The 16,511-nt window shown below is 38.2% G+C and overlaps 2 protein-coding genes and 1 long non-coding RNA gene across 3 annotated transcripts; all 3 read right to left on the bottom strand.

The window, feature by feature from the left end:
- Positions 1 to 149: 149 nt before the first annotated feature.
- On the bottom strand, positions 150 to 3,988 carry LOC116026611 (uncharacterized zinc finger CCHC domain-containing protein At4g19190). The gene is made up of 8 exons (XM_031267940.1): positions 3,677 to 3,988; positions 3,465 to 3,527; positions 2,669 to 2,823; positions 2,427 to 2,540; positions 1,714 to 1,915; positions 1,170 to 1,284; positions 805 to 1,062; positions 150 to 697 (listed from the first exon to the last, which is right to left on the bottom strand). The coding sequence occupies exons 1-8, from the start codon at positions 3,893 to 3,895 to the stop codon at positions 297 to 299; spliced, it is 1,527 nt and encodes a 508-aa protein (XP_031123800.1). The 5' UTR covers positions 3,896 to 3,988; the 3' UTR covers positions 150 to 296.
- Positions 3,989 to 6,546: 2,558 nt separating this feature from the next.
- On the bottom strand, positions 6,547 to 10,015 carry LOC116027766 (ABC transporter G family member 14-like). Its single transcript, XM_031269512.1, has 5 exons — positions 9,714 to 10,015; positions 8,556 to 9,348; positions 8,292 to 8,468; positions 7,967 to 8,154; positions 6,547 to 7,740 (listed from the first exon to the last, which is right to left on the bottom strand). The coding sequence occupies exons 1-5, from the start codon at positions 9,891 to 9,893 to the stop codon at positions 7,096 to 7,098; spliced, it is 1,983 nt and encodes a 660-aa protein (XP_031125372.1). The 5' UTR covers positions 9,894 to 10,015; the 3' UTR covers positions 6,547 to 7,095.
- Positions 10,016 to 15,446: 5,431 nt separating this feature from the next.
- On the bottom strand, positions 15,447 to 15,824 carry LOC116026539. The gene is made up of 2 exons (XR_004099856.1): positions 15,753 to 15,824; positions 15,447 to 15,710 (listed from the first exon to the last, which is right to left on the bottom strand). It is a non-coding gene; the product is annotated as an uncharacterized LOC116026539 (long non-coding RNA).
- Between the last annotated feature and the right edge of the window lie 687 nt (positions 15,825 to 16,511).

Here is a 16,511-nt window from a genome sequence, read left to right as displayed (position 1 = left end):
AAACATCCTAAAAATTTTAACAACATTATGACACTTAAAACTTCTTTTTTCTTTCAAAAAAAAAAAAAAACTTTTTTTTTTTTTCTGATTTCTCCAACTTCAATCTCCCATTGGAGAATTAGAACAGGTGTAGAAAGTGGAGAAATAGAGATAGAAATTGAAATTTTGTTTTTTTCATACTAACAAGGCCCCATGTTTTTTAAGAACTACATGTAAGATGTAACACACTATTAGCCAATCCAATGGCCTAAAATCAATGCCATTTTTGCATATTGCACATGAAATTGTAATGCATGTCATTCTAGTAAAGAATCAGACTGATGATCATGGCGACGCCTATGGTGGTGGTGGTTGTGGTGGTGATCTCTCCTCTTATGTTTCCCGGCTGAATCTGAATAGCGAGATGAACTAGGGCGAGAGTGCCTCGGTTTGGTACTTCTCTTTCGATGCCTGTCAGAGTTGGAGTCCTCTGATGATGAGCTTGACTCGGAATGCTTTCGTGACTTCTTTTTATGTCTCTTCTTCGATCTTCTTCTTCTATCATCATCGGAAGAAGACTCGGTTTCTTCATGGTCGCGTGAATCACTGGAGGCTGGTGAGGCCCTCCTCTTGTGTTTACTCTTACTGGATTTTTTCTTCTTCGTTTTGCTTGAGAAGTTGGATAGCAGGTCAGGAATATTGTCCCTCGCGAGGAACCCTGTGTATATTAATATATATGATGATATCAGAATTCCACGCATCCAAAATAATCGCTAGTGTAAAAAGATCTTCAGAGTAACAGGATCACGGATAGAGAGAATCTACCTCCATACTCGTTGATTATGTCCTCCGCAACTATCTTCTGGTTGGGATCGTCGGGTCTGAAATGTCTCCTCTTCTTTGATCTTCTCCCTCTATCATCATCATCAGAAGAAGACTCGGTTTCTTCATGGTCACGTGAATCACTCGAGGTTGGTGAAGCTCTCCTCTTGTGTTTACTCTTACTGGATTTTTTCTTCTTCTTTGGCTTGCTTGAGAAGTTGGATAGCAGCAGGTCAGGAATATTGTTCCCCGCGAGAAACCCTGTGGTATTAATATATGATGATATCAGAATTCCACGCGTCCAAAATACTCCCTCGTATAAAAAAAGATCTTCAGAGTAACGGGGATCACGGGTTGAGAGAATCTACCTCCATACTCATCAAATATGTCCTCTGCAACTATCTGCTGGTTGGGATCATCGGGTCTGAACCCGCCTCGAGGAGGACTCAACCCGGGTTTTTGTTTGAGTTCCCACTTTAAAGGCTGCCAGAGCAAGACAAAGATTTAGTTGTTTAGCATTACAAAATTTAGTAAATGGATCTAACACTAAGCCATCATCTGTTAATTATCAAAACATATAAGATTTCACCATAATCTGTTAATTATCAAAACATAAATTCCGATTATCCAACAAAAAGATTAATTATTAGAACAATTTGGTATTCTGATTTCTGACATCTATGTTTGGACGTTTGGTCATGATTTTGGCTTAGCTCTAACTTTTAATCAGTCAATGCACCCAATACATGCATAAGCATTTTAATTTCACTACTCTAACATCAGTTTAGTGACCCGCCCTTTCATATTTGTGGAGGGTAATGCACTTCTGAGCAGTAAGAAGCAATCAATTTCCGAGTATAGATTGAGAAGAATACGAAAAGAAAGGTGGGATGACTTTGTCAGATAGATTACCTCACTTGACTCTGTCTGAGCTAAGATAGCTGTTAAAGGGTCGTCTCTTTTCAACCGACTCTCTTCATTTGGCATGATAGCATCTTTTAATGGGCATTCACGATCACCACTTTGATGACCAAAGTTCCCGCATCGTACACATTTGACATTGCGTATCTCAATTGCAAAAGGTTTGACCCTTGCAGGGGCACCTGTTTCCAGTCTGGAGAAATGCTATAATCAATACGTGTGCTAATATTCACCAACAATCAAGTCAACAATACTAAATATGAAGGTCGATAAAGTCCAAGGAAAGTGGTACAATTGTGTAACACTGTCCTTCCTCTCTTTCCTATAAAATATATAAGCAAATTTATTTAGTTTATCGTCGTGTGCACCTTGTCCCGTCTTTTTTGCTTAATACACTAACTCTAGTGCACTTGCACAGTTGTACCTCATAACATCCACAATGACACCGTTCTATTTCAATGCCATTTCCTCTTCCTTTAGTAATGTATTCAAAAAATTTAGCTTTGACGATTTGTGTTTAATGCTAGACAACCTTATTGGAGTCGTACAGAATTACAGATTCAATCTCCCAGTATAATTCAGTTAAATTGGTAAATTCCCAAAACTTCTTAAATTCTAAATGCACATAGTTTAAAACTTCGAGGTAATGAAAACAAACCACCATAATGATTCCAGATATCAAAAAGATCGCAGAAGAAACAGACCTTGGAGCATTTTTGAGGACTTCGAATTGTTCTTCTGTTGGTAAGAGACGGCCAAAGACATCTTTTGGCCTCGGTTTCTTTTTCTCTTCAATAGGAGGCATAGACTCAGGCTTCCTAAAACAGAAAGAAAAATCTTCATCAAGTTCACCATTTCAAGCAAGTAGTGAAATATATAACTATAACTATTACTCTCACTACTTTAACAAGCTCAAACTGAAATCGACACAGCTAAACAGCAGTACTTTGAATTTGAAGCGCCCTCTGCAGTCGGGCTCTGAGAAGTGCCAACTTGCTCCTGCTTTTTCCTCTCATCTTCTACCTCAGCAGCTTTAGCGCTTTCCGGATTGTAGCCAGGCGGTCGAACATACATAAAGCTAACAGCTTTCATCATCTCCAACTACAACATTGTAAAATCCAAATCAATATCTTCATATGATTACATATATAACCAGCATATCTATGCTCATAACTTTGCATACATGAAAAACTTATAATAAAACAAGATGAAACTCAATTTTATCAAACTCTTTTATACATGTATCTTTAAAAAAAAATAGAAAAGGACATCTACATTTACACAAAGATATAGGCACTGTTTGGTAAAATAATTAGCTTATCAACCAATTTTAGCTTATTTGACAACTATTAGCTATTTGACTTGGTTAACAAATCAATATAAGTGTTTGGTTAATCAGTTTTTTGTAACTCCAATATGCTATAATTCAAAAAGCTGCTCAAGGATATCTGCTAGTTTACCAAACACCTTTCTACCATCAGCTAATGTTATCAACTAGTTATACCCTATAACCCAATAACCTAACAGCCATCTACAAAAAACTGATTAACCAAACACTTATATTGATTTTTTAACCAAATTAAAAAGCTAATAGTGGTCAAATAAGCCAAAATTGACCGATAAGCTAACTATTTTACCAAACCGGGCCATAATATTTGTATAATTTCTTCTTACATAGATGAATAGGAGATTATAATCAGCTAAGAACTGCAAAGCTGGTGAATGTGGGAATTAGGTATTACCTTTTCTTTCTCCTTCTTGGAGACAAGAGCAGTCTGACGGAAAAAATCCTGTTCTTGAGCATACTGAAAGGGTTTTTAAGGACAGGGAATTAGTAAACTCAGTCAAAAATGGAATAAAATAGCTGGAATTGATCAAAATTGTTCTGAAAAAATTGAAAAATTGAATAAATGGGGAAGCGATAAAAATGGTGTAGGGAGTAAGGGGGTTAGACCTCTCGGGAAATCTCTTCGGCTCGGCGTTCCTTCTGGGAGTGGGTCTGCTCGGCGATCCACTTTCGGCGCTGGTTGGGATAAGAGAGAGGGTGCCAAGGCTTCTGGTTGAGGAAAGAGTGAGACCAGGCGGTGCCTGCCTTGGTCTTGTAGTCCACTTCTCCGTCCTTGTCGGAGAATCTCTTGCTCAGCCTCGGCCCTCCGCCTTCCTCCTCCTCCATCGCTCGCGGTGGTTTCTGAGTGGGCCGGTAGCGGTGCAGCCGCGGTGGGTCTTGTGATGTATTTCCTTTCCTTTCTATTGCTAGGGGCCTTGTGGGTTCTTTCCTTAAGTCTCAGATTTCTATTTCATTTTTTTTAATTACTCAATTTTTGATTTCGTTGGACTATATTATGAAACTGGTCTGTTTGATATTTTCTCAAATATTTTCAGTCCAAAGAATCTAAACTCTTACTACCAGAATTCGAATTTGTCACCTATTTAGAACGGTAGTCTATATATCATTACACTACATGATAATTGGTGACTAGATTTATATTTATGTTAACAAATTTAGGAAAAACGATCGAATTTAATTTTTGATAACTTTTATTAGTATTGTCAAAGCAGGGCGGCCCGCCCCACCGCGGGTCTAATTTCTGACTGGCTAGGGTTGGATGACCCTAGCCCGGCCACGTGGGCCAGCCCATAGGTTTTTTTTTAATATAAATAGATTATATATATATATATTAAAAAAGGGGTTGGCCCGCGGGTCCGCGCGGGTTGTGCATCTTAGCAGGTCAAGCCTGTTAGGCCATATTTTTCATGAGCCATTTTTTTGGTAGATTCGCCCCACTGCGGGATGCGCGCGGACGATCCGTAAACTTCGGCCCACTTTGATTGTACTTAACGACACACAACGTAACAACATTTAAAAAAAAATCCTTAAAATATATGTAGTTCTACAAGATAAAGACTAATCTAATCGAGTATCAATTGAAGACATTTGAAACAAACCTTCTGGAGCATTACTATATATGAGTTCAAACGTTTAACCTTCTGAATGTAATTTGGCATGAATTATTTGTATATTGGCAGCCCATTTAGCCCAAAAAATCATATACAAGCCCATAAATGCAAATTTAGTTAAAAACTAGTAAATTAAAGCTTCCTTCAAATTCTTCTGCATACCCATATTTTTCCAAGCAGGTATCCACATTCTTCATTGAATGGAACTGATCTTTAATAGCCTTACAAGTGTGCTTGTATCATGTTGTGGGTGAGTTTAGCCTTACATCTAATATTAATATATTATCATCTATGACTTAGAAATCTTTTTGGATTGAATGAACTGACAATCCTGCTAGGTTGAAATTTCTGTTGCCTGACACAAGAATAATTATCTGCAAGACTGCATCTTTATGATCTGCAACTCTGCAAGATTGCATCTTTATGATCTGCAACTCTGCATCTTTATGGTCTGCAGTTGTTCATTCATTGAAATCTATGGATATTGCATCACATTCCCAGCATTGACAAGCATTATTTCTTGTTTGGCAAGAATATCATGCTCTAATTCATTCTAATGTGTATCTATCCTAGCAATTTAATTCATGATACTTGCTAGGCTTGAAACTTGAAAGTATGGATAATATGTTGTGCATTTAGTATCCTAATCAGAGTGTTATGTTGTCTCGATACATTAGGTTTCTCAATTTACGCTAGACTAATCATAAGGCCACAGAATCCCTCCCCAAAGGTTACAGTAAATACGAGTGACCTGTCAGTCCCCAGGTTCTCACCCCTTGCCTGTACTGGAAATGGGGTCCTCATTAATGACCCCCAAGTTTCCAGTGAAATTCAAATCCCCACACTGCCCCCTAGAGCAAGACTTTAGGGTGACCAGACATTCACTTGACCTAGCTCCGCGGGGCAATCGGAGTGTTGTGTTCAGTAGCTTTTATGCTGATGGGAAATTAAACCAGAATTGCTTATTACTGATGAAAAGGACAATTCTATACGGACTTGTCCTTTCAGTGTCAGATAAAGGAGTGTTGTTGGGTAGTGAGTGATACTAAAGTAGGAATGATAAGGATTTGAGGCATCATTTCTTGTTTTGGGCCTCCACCGAGTAGTGTTTTCCACATCCAGTGGTTTGTGTGCAGATCTGTGTGCTATTGATTTTTGGAGCAGTTCCAAGGAATTCTTGAATTTTTGTTGTGTAGATAAAGAGGATTGCAGGCCAGTATGAACCCTCCTTTTCCTGACTGTTATTCCCACTTTTGTATTGATATGATCTTTTCTAGTCTGTTATCTTTCCAATCATCCATTGTGGTTTAAGACTGATGGGTTTGCATTTCTTCATGTAGAAGTTGCCTTGTGATGCAGTGTAGCAGTACACAGTATATGAAACCAAAATTGCTCGGTGGCGGTCTAGAGAGCCAAGTCCAACACCCTACCGTCTAGTTTGGATTTGAAACGCAACGCATGCCGGTAGTTAGGCAAGTATAAGTAAATATAATTGCAATTTCACTATTAGCTATACTGAACGGTCTTGTGACCTAAGCAGCAAAGAATCACAAAGAGGTAAACCAACTTAGGTTATCCATAATTGAGTAGCTGACTAGCTCAAACCAAGAAAACTAATAGGCTCCTTCCGCTGAGAGCCTGAGAGTCAAACTTGTAACTTTGTGGTTACCAAGTCAAGAGTATCAACTTGACTGGGATTGCCCCGTAAACACTTGATCTTGATTGACACTAAGATTGCACTTTTCTTTGGTTTAATGTTTGAATTTTGGATGGACACATCAAATTGAAGTACTGAACCATTTTATTTTTTTTCTTGTTTTTCATCTCTTTTATGGATAAAAATGATATCATAGGACAGGAACAAAATAGAGAAAAAAACATGGAATTAGGGAGAAGATTATTCATAAAAGTAGGGAGACATCATCTAGACAGAACTAAACTAATGAGTCATTTGTGGGAAATGCTCTCTCTTTATGCAGTCAATGGAAATGTGAAAACTTATTACTTTAAAGCAGTTTTTGTGTGATTTCAGAGACCCCACAAGGATTCTGAGTGCAGATATGCTGAGCACTTCATGACTTGAGGCTTCAAGGTTAGTGGATTCCCATCTTTTACTTTATCACAGCATTATGCATCTTTGTTCTGTTTATAACAACTGGTTTATTTCACAGAACAGTTGAGCTTTTGGGTCAGTCTGATGTAAAGTCATTGCCAGAGTGATTGTGGAATCCTAATTTTTTTTTTTGGGGGGGGTGGGGTATATGATCAAAATCTGGCAATGGGGGGGATTATAATTTATAACCTAAGTTCTACATTATTACTGATCAGTTTGAAGGGATGTAAAACTCGTCTTCTAACTGGCTTCTTTGTTGAGAGTGTTGTTATTATCGTCTTTTCTGCTGATGCTGATGGGCTTCATCGAACACGGTGGAGTGCTAGGTAGGCGATAAACCGGTAGCCCACGAGCATCATTGCCATAATGGACACATCCACCCACAAATGGTTGAAGCCTACAGCTTTGACAGCGGCGAACTCTGCAACGCGGCAGTAGTGTCCTTTCGAGCACTCGTAGTAGTCGTTATCGTTGTACTGAACCCCGAGGAGGAGCTTGAAGCAGTAGAAGCTGTAGCTCAAGTATTTGAGCCAAAGAATGAATGGGGGGATTTGCTGAACATAGTATCCCCCCGCTATCAGGAAGACTAGCGTTGTGACTGATGCTAGCGTCGTGGCTTGTTTTACATCCATGAGAATTGCGCCAAACGCCAGTCCAAGGCTCTGGGAAACGAGGACGCTGAAGAGGACTATTAGAAGGGATAGGGTGAAGGTGAGAGGCTCGGCTTTGAGCCCTCCCATCCAGTATAGGATGAAGGTGAATGCTGTTGGTAATGCCAATTCTAGTGGCAAATCTCCCACTGTTTTCGCCAGAAAGTAGGACGAGAGGCGGTACATTCCTGAGGATCTTTCTTTGATTAGCATTCTTCTTTCCTGAGGAAATGTGAAAACTGCATTGTAGAGTGGGTAGAAGCCCCAAAACACAGCGAAAAAGAATAGCATTGCGACCTGCACGAAGAAAGTTAAATCGTAGGAGATTAGTTTGCTAGAAAATCTTATTCAAAAAAAAGTTTGCTAGAAAATCGAGCTGAGATGGTCATTTATGGTTAGCATATGTGTTGAATATTAGGAATCTGCTTCTGCCTGGCGGGTGGTTGTTATTCTCTACTGCCAGGCCTTTCAGTCCCTCAATTTCAATGCAAGGAAAAAAAAAATGATATGGAGTGGCGCTTACTCGGTCTGCAATGTGGGAAGTTGGAGTGCGCCACCATAAAAGCCCGGCAAGAAAAGCGACGCTTATGACTTGGAAGATCCTTAGCCTGTTGAAGGCATCATATCTCCTCTCTTTCAGCCCCCTCATAAGGAGGACCTTGAATTGATGCCACCAGCTTGTGCACCACTGATCTCCTTTTGCTTGAGATCCTGCATCATCAGACGCCAAGACATTAACGTCTGGATCACCAGCTCGAGAGATATATATATAATTCCAGAATGGCAGAAACCTCGGCAGTCTATGCAGCTGATTTGCAAGAAACATAGAAGAGGAATCGGAAACTTACTTCTAGAAGCATCCACTGCATAGTTGTAGCTGTGGGAATCCAGATTGCATAGCTCGGTTTTCAACGTTGTCGAAATGTTCTTGTCATAAGCAGATAAGAGAGTTTCTCTAACAGATTGGCGCTCCTGTTCTGTGCTGTTCCCTTGCTCTATTACATTGCTGGAGTCCGGTTTTATCCCTGAAATTTCAGAACTTGTCTTAAACCACGCGCCTGAATACTAATTTTGTCGCTTTCAGTACAAAAAAGGATGGAATTTGAGCTTACCATTAGCAAGATCAAGCATTAAATCAGCTGGATTGACAGTGAGAGGCGTAGAGAAACCGATAGAAGAGAAATATTCGAGGGCATTTGGTGCAGAGCCATAATAGATAGGGCAGCCTTCTGAAAGCAAGACGACCTTATCGAACATATGGTAGAGGCGGCTAGACGGCTGGTGGATCGTGGTGACCACGGTTCTGCCTCCCATGGCGAGCCGCTTGATGGTGGTGATGATCCTGAGAGCTGTGGTGGAATCGAGCCCGGAAGTAGGCTCATCTAGAAGCAATAAGCTTGGGTTTATTAGCATCTCTTGGCCTATGCTCACCCTTTTCTTCTCCCCACCTGAAATTCCCCTAAAAAGTGGCCCTCCAATCATGCTGTTTCTGCACCTACTCAATCCCAGCTCTGTGATCACACTCTCCACATGCTGCGTTTTCTCCTCCCGGGTTAGGCTCTGGGGAAGCCTTAGAAGGGCTGTGAAGAGAAGCGTTTCTTTCACTGTCAGATGCGGGTATAGAACATCATCCTGCGCCACGAATCCTGTTAGGCGCTTGATGGAGCCAGAAAACGGCTGGCTGTTGTAGGTGATCTTCCCCGATAGTTTGCCATAGAGACGCCCTCCCAGGGCCGTTAGCAGGGTGGTTTTCCCACTCCCTGATGGACCTAGCATGGCTAGTATCTCCCCTGGACACACCATGCCTGTCACTCCATTCAGAATCGTCTTCTCTCTCGTGCTCGATTTCCCCGTGCAGCATGATCCCTTGTCTTCCCCTCCAACCTTGTACACAACCTCTTCAAACTGGAACATCATGGTTTCACAAAATCAGCAGAAATACACCACACTGATGAATAGTTTCTTGATGACACTATCTTGACAAAATTTGCTGATATAGGCTAGCTAGCTAGCTATATATATACATATATATGTGCATTTAACCCGGGATATCCACTGTCAGACACAGTGACTTATCCCCTTGCTGAACTGTAGGCACCTCTAAGGGTGTGACAGTCGGCCTGGAGATTTAAGTCTGTTCCATACTGAATTGTAGCCACCTCTAAGGCGAGACAGCTGGTCTGGAGATTTAAGGCTGCTCCACACACAGTGACAGGCTAGTTTGATGCTAGTGCATGCATTAGTGAAAAAAAGAGAGAGAGATACTATACCTTTAAGGCTATGGGGTACAAGGCTCTTTGAAGGAAGGATTGTGTATTGGTCTGCAAAGGGTAAGCCAGGCAGGGCTTGTCATCAGGTGCAGCATCTGCAGGCTGGTTCGTCGTCGCTGAATCCATACTCTGAGGACTACAATTCTCGGGCTTTGGCGCTACGGAGTGGAGGGCGGGCATCGCCAAGCTGAGCCAAAGAAGTTTGGGTTGTAGAGATGGGAGTTTGGGGGTGGATGATGAGTGGGGAATGAAGGAGAGGAAGTTAAAGTGGTGCTTTTAACTTGGCTTGCCAAAGTGAATTGGACAGACACACATATATAAACACAGGCACACAATGAGGATCTCAATCTTAGTGTGTTTAAAATTCTGTGTGATGTAGACCAAGCCTTTTTTGGAGTTATTTTCCCACCTGGTGGAGCCCCACCTCTTTTTTTTCAAACTATTCTAACACTTGTGTTAAACCCAATTATTTAAACTAATCTCCTTTCATTAACCTTCTCTCCTTCCTTATCATTTTGGCATCCTCTCCCTCTCTCTCATATATCTTGTGTGTAGAGATCAGTTTCTTTTTAGCAGTCCATTTTTTTTTTTGGGGAGGTGTGTGGATCATCATGCAGCTTCACACCCAACAATAGCAAGTGGGGGATGATAAACAAGCCACTCATAAAGATCACTACAAAACAGGACAACCTCAACCAAGTTAATATGATTCTTGACTCAAGTTCAACTCCGAACAGAAATGACTAATTGACCTTCTTGACTTGAACAGTCAGCTATATGCCACTTAAGCTGGTTTACGTCCTTTGCCAGCTAAAGTTGAGCTAGCGGTCAGCTATATGCAACCTAAACTGAGAATTTACGTCCTTTGCCAGCTAAGGTTGAGCCGGTGGTCAGCTATGGACAACCTAAGCTGGTTTACGTTCTTTGACGATTAAGATTAAACCGGTCAGTTATGAACAACTTCTTTTGCCAACTAGCTTGGGTCACAAGTTCGGGATTTTCTCAGTGCCCATCCTCAGATAGTAACTGTGGATTTTCTACAAAACAACATCCTTAGCTTGGTTGCAACTGTTTTCTCTCAAGAGGAACATGTTTGGCATTTGTTTAAGGTTTTATATATATATATATATCTAAAACCTCTGTGACATTACTTGTGTGTTTTCAGGTCTGATGATTCAATTGTGTGAGGTGAAATCTGGGCAGAAGTGTTAATGGATCATATCTTTGTGATAAAACATGAAATCGCCCAAGTTGCTGCTGCTGTAGAGGGTCAAAGACAAGAAACAAATCCTTGGAGGAGCTTCAATTCATTAAATTGGTGCGGGCAGATGAGATCCTATCCTAGATGTCTGCTAAGCAAAGATGGGAGAAAAAGGAGGGGATTACCGGCGTCCATTTTGTGTGAATTGTGAGAGTACGTACGTGGGATTGATGCAAAGTTGCAGTACTACTATACTATACTACTGTGATAAAGATCAGAGAAAAAATATATTATACCAAATGCTGGGATCAGATGAAAATGGAATAACATGACGACACCCGATTAGGCCGAGTGGTTTCCCCTCACGTCTGTTCCATATACCCTCAACTTTGATGCTCAAGATCTATTTTACTGTCCCATGAAATCTCTGTCATCCAAATTTTCATTCTGCTATTAAATTCCTGTCAGTTCGATATCTAGGCCGGGAGTCTTTGCGATTAAGAATTTCACTTTTGGGATTCTTGGGTCGAGAGTTGTGTAAATACTCTCGGATATATGTACTGAAATACGAATTAGAGTAAAGTTAGGATATAGTAGCTCGGGTAGTTAAGACTGAGGGTCAGAGGTTTATAGGGGAGCACATGCCGGCCGCCCGACATGCCCGCCACGTGTTAGACATGCAATGGGGTGGTCGACAGCCTTACAGATTAATACACGTGGGTCTAGATTCCTGACATGCCCACTCTCTAGGTGTTCTTTGTTGGAGTACAGTTTCCCGCGAGACTCACTAAGCAGATATTCAGTGACGAACTCACAATAATTTCTTTTGGTCAGGTCGGTTCCGGTCGGGAATTGTTCCTTGTGACCCAAGGAGTATACACTGAGTAGATACTCGTCGAGTAACTCGAGATATATTTCTCATCAGAGGGGTTTCACTTTTATGTGAGCCAACTTTGCACTGCTGCAAATTCGAGATAAAAGATTGTGAGTTTTCAGTGAGAAATTGTGTTTTCAACCACTTTTAACCTCCACAAAATAACTTCGATGTGATCTTGGTATTACTGACCAAACCATCTGTGTGAATACCTAGCTACCAGGCAACCACTTTTGTCGATGCTTGAAAATTTTGGTTGATTAGGTTTCCTTTCTTAATTTTCAAACTGCCGATGGTAAAACATGTCGATTTTTTTTTTTTTTAATATTAGGATTTTACCGTGTCAAACTACACCATAACCTTTCGTACTAAGTATATCTATGTATAATATTTAACCTTTCGAGCCTCAGTGGAGGCAATGCTTACTCTTGTGCTTCAATAGGTTGAGAAAGTAGTTATGAACAGATACTGCATTGTAATAGAGTTAGTAGTATTCAAAAAAAAATGTATAATATTTAATTTTGCATTGTGTATTTGACTATATATTGACATTAATATTATTCCGTATTCAATACAATTAAACATTGGTTATACCTAATTAACTAGCACTATAATAAAATATTTAGATAACAATAAATTTAGCAACAGATTAAATAGTTATAACTTAAATATATATCTTAAATATATATTGATTCCAATGTTTATTTACGAATTTTAGTAATTTACTTACAAATTTCTGTATTAATAAATTTGATTGTTCTTATGTAATACATACAAAAAAACGTAACATCAGTGTTGGTTGGTAGCTTAAAAAGCTATATATATTTACCGACCTTAACTTAACTCATAAGATTTAACTATAATCTCAGTCAAAATCAAGAACGTAACTTTACATATGCATTCAATCACCTTTTCAATTCTTAATTTATTCATTTACAAAAAAAAAAAAAATTATTTTTTAACTGCAATTCTGCATGTTGTCTCCAATAGGGTATCTTTTATATACAATTTCTTGAGCCTTTTAAAGATTCCATAATTAACATATTAATTAGCTGTAATCTTTATTGGAACTGTTGAAGTATTATTGGTGTCCTTCTACTTATATAGCCACAAAAATACAGCACAAATGCACATATACATATATTAAATTTTAGTCAATGTCCTTCTAACACAATGGGGAAAGAAGTTCGTCAGTATTCTGAGTCTTACATCTGATAATTTATTTTAGTAAGGTATCAGAACATAATCTCTCCTACTGAAGATATTACTAATAAATATGGTTTGATATTCTGTGTTTTTAATATATTATAAAGTTATAATCTTCATATCGAGCAGAAAAAAAATACAAGAGTGTTCGAGTGTTAATTTCTTGGATGCGAAGATCCATTGATGTAACTCAACTCAAAGTTTGTAATGATAAATGGGAAAATGAATTTGACCCTTCAGATTAAACTACATTAAAATCTGATCCAGAATTGTGGGTGCACTTGTCACTTTCCACTCAAAAAAAACATAGGATATACATGCTCCCTGTTGGAGCATATATGCTTTTTTGCCTCTCTAGCAGCTGTAACAAGAGAACATTTTTTTTAAAAAAAAAACTTAGAGAACAAGAAAATAAAGGGAGCTTATGGAGTATATAGATGAGTTGACATAAGTCTCTTCCAACTTAACTAAAGGTCTTGATTTGAACTTAGAAAATATGATCATGGTCAGGGTCAGTTTTTAGATTTTTGTAGCCCCGTTCTTGTAAATAAATGAAGATCTACCAAAAGTATAAGCCACAATCTTTAAAATCAATATTGTAAAATATATGATTTTTATTTATATATTATTTTTCATTTGTGCCGTTGGGGAAACAGAACGGTTTTGCATGTGGCATGCTCAATTAATTAGGTTTTAATTATTAGGAGAGAAAAGTGATTTGGGACAAAATTGACGAGTTTTAGGATTAATTACAGATTTTTTTTTATTTCTTAAGTAACTATGTCAAAAATAAATATTGAGTCCTCTAAAAATTGAGGTCCTGTGCTATTGGCATTTTGTACAGGCCAAAATTCGGCCATGAATGTAGCTACCTTAAAACTCATGATAAAGTGTTTTACTGCCCTTGAGATTTCACTCGGCATGGACATATATGACTAGTCTCGGTGTGCGGTCCTAATTAGCAGGTTGAGGAAATATGTGGGTAGAATTTATTTTTTAAAATAATAATAATAAAGGAAGGAATTGAAGACATGCCCTTGTGATAGAAAGCTGTGCCATTAATCAATTGCCCAAAAGATTTATTAAGTAAATGAAAGTGAAAGCAATGGTGCTTTTCTTAATAAAGCAAATTGATTCTTGAATTATATACATATATATTCCCCCCCTTCTATATACACACATATACATTAATTTTTGTGAACTGTGGTTTTCAACATTCGTATCGCCGAAATCTGATACGTGACCACCTTAGCTAGCTTGCATGTTTTAATTTATATTGTTATCCCTATTTCTATAAATATTCATTAGAAAGTTAGGGTTGATTATGCATGAAGTTGGATGCTAAACAAAGTCTTCTCCTAGCTTCCTTATAATATTCTTGATAACATTCTCATCTCCACCGTCCACCACCACCTAATTTAGTAATCGCCGCCCCTTAATTTAGTAGTTGAGGTGAAACTCTTTAAGTGGTAAATTTTGATTCCTGAGTATTTACTGGTAAAAAATATTTTCAGTTACGGAATTATTCGTGATTAGTTATTTTGGTGCATCCTATTAGTTAAAACTTAAAAGATGTATATATATTCTGAAATTTAAAATATCGTAACAGTTTAATTGGGTCATCACACAAAAAGAAAAATTAATTAAGATGACATAGTAAAATTTAGAACAAGATACTCACCGATGTTTGATTTAATGGTACGTTGAGGAGAAACTCCTTAAGTGACAAGGTTTTGAATCCCTTTGACCTTAGGGGCTGTTTGGTTCACAGAATCTTAGATTACCCCAGGTAATAGGATTACCTGCAGGAAGGCAATGTGAGATTTTAGGAATGTAAGATTACCTGATGTGTTTGGTTAAAGTTGTAGGAATGCAATATTAATTTGTTTGTTTGAAGGTTATGTTTTAGGTTATATTACATCAATTACATAAATGCCCTCATAAAAATTGAAAAGTGTAAATTGCAAGTCTCTTTTTATTTTTCATAGTTCAAAATTTAACAAGATGCTTCTAATAATAACAATAATGACAATAATAATAATAATAATAATAATAATAATAATTGACGGTAATAATGTGTTACCGGTATATTATTTGAATGTAATGTTGATACAGTGTTTGAATATTTGAGTACAATATTGAGTGCAGTGCTCAGTGTACAAAATGAGTTGAGTGTTGTTCTGTTTAGTAAGAAGTGTCGTAAGAAGTCCCCTTCTACAAGTGTTGTGAGCCTTTTTATCTCCTTCAGCTCAGTAATGGAGCGTTAATGCCAAGGGCTGAGGAGCCGTTGAGCATTAATGCCTTGAGCTGAACGTTGGGTATCAATGCTGAGGAGTTGAACGTTGGACATCAATGTTGAGGGGCTGAACGTTGGGCATCAATGCTGATGAGTTGAACCGTTGAGCATTGATACTGAGGAGTGAGGTATCTTGGGTAGTTTGAACGACAATTGTTTTGCTTTTGGGTCCTGCCAGTGATTCCGGGTCGGATGCCCAATTATCCTGTCAACAATAATAATAATGGAATGCATAAAAGTACGTACTGTTAAGATGCAATCTAGTTTTATCAATCACCATTTAATTTTCCATTCAATTTCCATTTCCCAGCATCATGTATTGTCTGTGTCTGATGAATAAAAGAAGGATAGTTGAGGGCAATTTTGGAATATTAAAAAGTAATCTCACATTACCTAACCAAAACTTGGTAATCAGATTACCTCAAACATACCCCATTTCACAAAACTTGGTAATCAGATTACCTCAAACATACCCCATTTCATACGTGGCAGTCATCTTATATTACTTAGCCTCTCAGATTACCTAAACCAAACATGGTAATCTAACATTACCTTTCTCAAATTACCAGGGTAATGTTAGATCCCTTGAACCAAACGCCCCCTTAGAGTAATCTTATGCATGAAGTATTTTAGTCCCTTGTATTTATTCCTAATTACTTATTTATTGGTATGCAATTCAAGTTTACCCTCTCAATTACTCATGATTAGTCATTTTTGGTCCACACTATTAAAAGTTACGAAGGCCGTGTTTAGTAACATAATTTATCAATCAATTTTGACTTATTTGATCATTATTAGTTATTTGACTTGATTAAACAACCAATATGAGTGTTTGTTTAATAAGCTTTTTATAACAACTTATTACTTTAAAACGTTAAAATTCAAAAAGTTGCTCAAAGAAGCTTTTTCGACCAACTTTTTGAGAAAATAAATTATACCCTTAAAAGGTCATTTTGGATGTAATCAGCTATCAGCTAACAGCTAATTTACCAAACATCTTTCTACAACCAACTAATGTTATCAGCTAGTCAAACACTCAGACTCGCTAACAGCTATAACCTTTAAAAGATTGTATGTATCACTTAGAGACAACATCTTAATGAACAAAAAACTTAGGACCGTCATCAAGGTTTAATCGTTCAAACATTTTAATATATGGACATTTTAGTACTTATATTAGGGTGTAAAGAAAAAGAAGAGAGGCTGGTAGCTTCAGCCACT

The sequence above is a fragment of the Ipomoea triloba genome, chromosome 8 (assembly GCF_003576645.1).
Source record: "Ipomoea triloba cultivar NCNSP0323 chromosome 8, ASM357664v1".
Classification (NCBI taxonomy): domain Eukaryota; kingdom Viridiplantae; phylum Streptophyta; class Magnoliopsida; order Solanales; family Convolvulaceae; genus Ipomoea; species Ipomoea triloba.
This window is presented reverse-complemented; position numbering and strand designations above follow the sequence as displayed.

Excerpts from the sequence above, each read along its gene's own strand:
- LOC116027766 (XM_031269512.1), bottom strand. The coding sequence starts at position 9,893 with ATGCCCGCCCTCCACTCCGTAGCGCCAAAGCCCGAGAATTGTAGTCCT. Across the intron at positions 8,469-8,555 it reads AATGCTTGATCTTGCTAATG|GGATAAAACCGGACTCCAGC; the intron begins GTAAGCTCAAAT and ends CTGAAATTTCAG. Across the intron at positions 8,155-8,291 it reads TGCAGTGGATGCTTCTAGAA|GATCTCAAGCAAAAGGAGAT; the intron begins GTAAGTTTCCGA and ends CTGATGATGCAG.
- LOC116026611 (XM_031267940.1), bottom strand. The coding sequence starts at position 3,895 with ATGGAGGAGGAGGAAGGCGGAGGGCCGAGGCTGAGCAAGAGATTCTCC. Across the intron at positions 2,824-3,464 it reads CCAAGAAGGAGAAAGAAAAG|TTGGAGATGATGAAAGCTGT; the intron begins GTAATACCTAAT and ends ACAATGTTGTAG. Across the intron at positions 1,063-1,169 it reads CATATTTGATGAGTATGGAG|GGTTTCTCGCGGGGAACAAT; the intron begins GTAGATTCTCTC and ends TTAATACCACAG.